This window comes from Oryzias latipes, chromosome 2, assembly GCF_053564925.1.
Source record: "Oryzias latipes strain Hd-rR chromosome 2, Olatipes_Hd-rR_3.1".
In the NCBI taxonomy this organism is placed as follows: domain Eukaryota; kingdom Metazoa; phylum Chordata; class Actinopteri; order Beloniformes; family Adrianichthyidae; genus Oryzias; species Oryzias latipes.
The window spans coordinates 39,741,922-39,747,921 of NC_136238.1; the positions used below are offsets into that span (position 1 = coordinate 39,741,922).

The window sequence follows — 6,000 nt, forward strand, 5'->3', positions numbered from 1 at the left end:
TACCAATGCGACACTTTACCTTAACAATGCGACTCTTTACGTTAACAATGCAACACTTTAGGTTACCACTGCGACACTTTACGTTACCACTGTGACACTTTACGTCACCACTGCGACACTTTACGTCACCACTGCGACACTTTACGTTACCACTGCGACACTTTACGTTACCACTGCGACACTTTACATCACCACTGCGACACTTTACGTTACCACTGCGACACTTTAAGTTACCACTGTGACACTTTACGTCACCACTGCGACACTTTACGTTACCACTGCGACACTTTACGTTACCACTGTGACACTTTAAGTTACCACTGTGACACTTTACGTCACCACTGTGACACTTTACGTCACCACTGCGACACTTTACGTTACCACTGTGACACTTTACGTCACCACTGCGACACTTTACGTCACCACTGCGACACTTTACGTCACCACTGCGACACTTTACGTCACCACTGCGACACTTTACGTCACCACTGCGACACTTTACTTTCATGATGCAACACTTTACCTTCATGTAAATGGTCAAAGTATTACGCTAGGTCAAAGAGCGTGTGTTATTGAAGTGTCGCCAAAGACATTTCCAGTTTTAAGCTAAGGACACACCGGCCATGTGAGGCGTGTTCAAGAACCCTGGTGATCACACTGGACAAGAAGCGAGGGGCTTTTTCTGCCACTATATACTACCGCGGTTGAAAGAGGCTTGGAGTGAAATGTAAAAGCGGTAATCTTGCTCCAGGCTTTTTTTTCCACAGCTTTATTCTGATACACAAAGACTTGGTGTTGTAGATTTTCGACTGGGCAGAAATCCTTATTTGTCCTTCACCATCAATTTTAAAACAGTTGGGACTTCTGTGAGTTAAATGGGACGTAATCCAAGCGTCACTACCAAATGAAAGTCGCTGATTGGTCTGTTCAACCTCATTTAACTTGCGATCCGCATTTTGTACTTAGAGCCTGAAAACTGTGGAAAAAAACTTGCGTTGCTACGCGTGAACACAAGAGATTTCAACGGGCGTTAACATAGACTTTTAATCGGAAGCGGTTGGAAAGCGGTAATGGAAAACGCATTTCTGAGGGCGATTTTAACGTAGCTTTAAAGGGTTAATGCATTATATATGCATTCACCTTTTGCGCAGTACCCCATGCAGCCCTGGGTCGGCTGCAGGTAGTAGACCATGAAGTTGCCGCAGTTCCTCACAGTGATTGGGATGCGGAACAGGCAACAGTCTTTGGCACTGCCTTGAAAGAACTGCCAGGTGGCGCAGGCGAAGAGCTGGCGGGCCTCGCCAGGTCGCGGCAGGGAGGTGTCCTTTAGTGAGAGCCACACCGGAGCCTGGGTCCCACAGTGGTTCATCTACAGGGGAGCCGAAACAATCATTACCTGCTGGAAGGAGGTCATTACGCCCTGCAACTGGACTGAAGGTGCTTATTATTGTAGCTATGTGCTGGAGGCAAGACACTCGCCAGGTCACGGACATCATCTGACAGGATTTCTGAGGCGTTCAAGAACACCAAGTGACAGACGTCTTACCTCAACACAGGTGGTCGGCATCTCCGCTGGCTTGTTGTTGATCTGGAATCTGTACCAGTTGGGTGACAGCGTGTGGTCACAGATCAAGTCCTGGATGGCCGTGTTCTGGATCTCCTTGGAGTCGAAGTAAACGCTGCGGCGAGGGTTACGAAGAACCTGATGGCCTCCGGGGAAACACTCTGCAGCTGTGGCAGGACACAGAAACGAGAGTCCTGAAGGCCTGGAAATCCTTGGAAATGTAAACGGATTCATCGGAGGGACGGATTACATCATTATGACGGAGTCCAGATGTTTGGATGAGCTCTGAACTGACCTAAAGGCTGTGTCACACCGTGTTATGGCTGTGGCCATATTTGGTTTTGTTCCTTCCGGTTATTCTGTGTATTGTGTATTTTATTTCTATCAGAGTGGGACTTTGTTGTTTTTGTGGATCTTTGTGTGTGTCTGTACGTGTGTCTGATTATTTCAGGTGTGGTGCATGAAGGCGTGGTTCCCATTGGACCCAAACTGATGGACATAACACACCCTAACTACGTATGTTTTGCACATAATTAACAGATGAAAATTCGTCAGATGTGAATAAACGTGGAAAAAGTTGTGGTTGGATTTTTTTTTTTTACAGATGCATCACAAATGTACCACGTTAAAACCAATGAAGAAGTACGAATAAACCACGCAAAGAACTCATAAATCATTGTAGAACGTGAACTGGTTATTGTGCTGTTTATATGCATTTCATTAGGGATTTGTGCGTCAATTACGCAACCTTAACACGATTTATGCGCCTCATACCTGACGTAAGAGTTATCCATTGGTGGTACAAGTGTGAAAAGTCCGTTAGACATACGTGGAACACTCATGAAAAGCCACAAATTTGTGTATGTATCTCGCTAAAATCACGCACAATTGTGTACAATTTATTTAATAATTGCAAATAAACTACGTTAAAAACCTGTAAACTGTGTTACCTCAACCAACCAAAAATTTTGAACAGCTAGAAACCAAATTCATGTAAAGACCGGTCAACGGACAACGGCGCATTTCGACGAATGACGAACGCAAAAAACACGTATGATCACGTATATCCCGCGTGTATCCCGACTAAAATTTCGTACATGGAAAATGCGCAAATTGCACGTAGCGGCCATGTGACACGGCCTTCGCAGACGGACCAAACAAGATCTCCAAGAACCTTACCTCCCCAAGAAAAACCTCTACGGACAGTACCCGGACGATCCATTTGCTCAACAGTTTTCATGGAAATTTTCGCCTTTTCCTCCACATTTTGGGGTAAAACTTCTGATGTGCAGGAAGGGTCACCCTCCCCCACAAAGGTTATCTAAATTGCCAAGAACAACACACATTCCTCTGCGCCTCTCACCTCTCTTAAATTGCCCCAGGAGGAGGCGCTAAGGTCGATGGAACATGACAAACACCGCCTGCGGCTAGAAGAACAAATCCAATCAACACAACGGGGGGTTGTTCTTGCAGCTGTTGAATGAGGCGGGTCAAAGTCGTCAACAAGGACGTCTTCCAGAGGACGGCGAGCGAAAACAAACACCTGTGACGTTCAGGATCTGTCAAGGCCCCAAAAGGGCTGTCAACGGACAGGACAGTGTTTACAGCCTGTGATCCTGAAGGTAAACACGGCTGGTGTCTGCTTCCCGAGAGCAAATGGTTGTGTTTGTGAAGACGCCTCGCCTGGAAGTCGCAGGTTGTCCAAACAACTCGGAGAACCCCGCAAGTCGACCTGAACTGAAGCCTAAACTGCTGCTTTAATGACTTTAAAGAGGCAGGAGGGGGAGGGGGCTCTTCAGCTGAGCTTAGAAGGAAGAGGAGAGTCCCATGGGAGGAAGGTCATTGTCGATTGTGATGCGACCATTGTCGGGTTCTGATTCCCAAAGGGCTGGTAGAAGGTGGAGAATTGGTTTCTTGGGTCATTTTTGCCAAAATTATTCAAATTATCTCAGAATGTGACCATAAATTATGGTACGCAAGCAGGAAAATTAATTTTGATAAGTTAACCCTTGTGCTATCCTATGACCCCACCCTTGCATTGACGTGTTCTCCCTATATGACAAAGGTGGACAAAGGTGGAAAGATTTCATGTAATCCATGGACACCAGTGAAGATCACAAATCATTGAAGAAAAAAGGTTCAGCGCACTGTCTAGTGGGTCTAGATGACTCAACTCCAAGTGTTTAAGTGCCTAGGATGGCACAAGGGTTAAAGTCCTCTTCAATCACCTTTGCTCCATTTTAAAAGTGTTCCCATTCGAGTTCAATTACAAATGTGCCATTTGTAGCCTTAAAAAAAAAAACAAGTTCCTGCAGAGCAGCGGTGTTAATCAGAAAGTCTCCTCTGATGTTAGCGCTGAACAACTCCCACCCCTCTTCCCCTCCCCATTGCAGAGTGAAGCAGGGAGCTTGTGGCCCACCCAGCAACCTTTGCTCACGATTCTCACCGATTTGAATAAAGAACTACTCAGAAATCCAATTTGAATTATTCGTATATATATCCTCCATCATCAGAAAAATGCCACAAAAACACAATTTAATGTTGGCTTTTATCACTTAATCTGAAAATGTCATAATTTACGACTTTTAAACGCTAGTTGTGGAAAAACATTAATTGATGACGATGTTAATTGATAAATCTATTGATAAATTGTTTGATTAATTGCTTGAGTGCTTGCTTGATTGGTTGGTTCTTGAGTTTTGATTGCTTGTTTGATTGTTTTTCATTTATTGTTTGAATTGGGGATCAAAAGTGCAACTTTGTGCTAATTGTTTCGCTCTTTTCCTGCTTAAATTACATCCTTTACAATAGAATTTTTTTGTCTTTGGAAAATTCTTTATAAATAAATTTATTGATTAATGTTTGATTACTTGCTTGGTTGTGTGATTGAAATTGGGATTGAAAGTGCAACAAATAGGTTAATTGGGATTCAAGTTTAACAGGTGAAAGTTTCTTTTTCACTTCCCACTTTACCTAATATCTATAAATGAATGTAAAAGGGAAAAAAGTGATGGAAAACTTGGATTCTCTGCTCATAAATGTCTGGCATTCCAGCTGCGGCTTTTGGAGGACCCTGAGTTTTACATTTTACGACCGTTGAGCCCCTAAACGTTTACAACAGCATGCTTTGATTTTGTGCTAAATGCCCAGAAGACAAAGATGGAAGGATGGATGCTGAAAGATAAGAGAACGGTGGCCCGTCGACAGAAAAAAGGTGCGTTTAAAGGCAGGATTAGACGCGTTGAGGTGGATTGAAAACACCAAGAAATGAGACAGAAGTGTGAAATTCAGAAGGTTTTTCTTTAATAGGTGGAACCAAACTGTCAAGTTCTGGGAGTTTTCTCTTGGAAAATTAAAGAATAATCAGCTAAACTTTTCAAAATAAAATGTTTTCTGGTTAAAAAAGAGGAAACTTTCTCTGATTATTACTTCTCTGGAGGAACATCTGACCTGATGAGTGACACCCTCAGGCTCTGCAGAACACCCAGGTTCTAACAATCAACGAAAATACTTTTTTGTTGAGAAAAAATACGTTTTTGCAAAGTTTAACTCACCGTGTTGCGCGTGTGCACCCCATAGAGCCAGCAGCGCGACGCACAAAACTCCAAGAACTGAGCCAGATGCGCACCAGACCATGGCTGCGGCTCCAATGTAGGTCAGCAGTCTCCGTTTTCCAGAAGTTTTTAGATGAGTGTAATTTGGAAAATAAGATGTGAGCTGCCCTTCTTTTAAATTGTCTTTTATGCCCAAAAAATTGGAGCAAATGTTTGCAGCAGATGCTTGCACTCCTCTCTCTGCTGCATTGACTTGTCTTATGAGGAGTGCGCGCAATGGCCAAGGAGGAGGAGGAGGAGGAGGAGGTTGGGGTGAGGAGGGAGGAAGGGCTCAGAGGAGGGTCTCTGTTTCTCCTGGATCGGAGGTGGAACCCTATGGCTACTGCGTAAACGCGTCCAGAATGTCCGGAAAATAGAGCCAAGCGCAGCCAGATGAGACGCTTCAGAGAAGAAAAGATAAATCAAAATGAATTAATGGTGTTAGGGACACACGGAGAGTCACCATGTAGGATCGAAGATGCACAAATCCATGCATTCAATATATTATTGGGTGTAAATCATCTCTCTAAAATCAAAATCAATCCCTCTAAAAGAAAGAAGCAAAAATGGGCTTTTATTTTGAAAAACTCCATCTAAACATGAAGCAGGGAGACAGGAGGCCTCTGCGCCTCCATGTGACTCTCTCTGCGGGGCGGCGTTCACCTGCAGGTCAGCCTCTCAGCAGAGGCTAAATATCAGGGCTGCAGAGGGAAACGACATACCTTTCCACTAAATAAAAGAGGCCGGCAGAGCGGCAGCTGCTCTGTGCCGCCTTCTCATTCAGGGTTCCCTTGAACTGTGAGAAAAAGGACGGACGAAACATGGACTGCATCGCATCATCTG

The 6,000-nt window shown here is 44.3% G+C and overlaps 1 protein-coding gene across 1 annotated transcript in view; it reads right to left on the reverse strand.

Moving 5' to 3' along the window:
* The window catches only part of si:ch211-246m6.5 (von Willebrand factor D and EGF domain-containing protein), a 31,190-nt gene extending 25,811 nt beyond the window's left edge, over positions 1-5,379 (reverse strand). Inside the window, exons 1-3 of the mRNA XM_078939193.1 lie at positions 5,119-5,379; positions 1,547-1,731; positions 1,141-1,369 (exon numbers count right to left, since the gene is read on the reverse strand). Coding sequence (XP_078795319.1) covers positions 1,141-1,369; positions 1,547-1,731; positions 5,119-5,200 — 496 coding nt within the window. The 5' untranslated portion in view covers positions 5,201-5,379. The remainder of the gene's footprint in view (positions 1-1,140; positions 1,370-1,546; positions 1,732-5,118) is intronic.
* Positions 5,380-6,000: the final 621 nt, after the last annotated feature.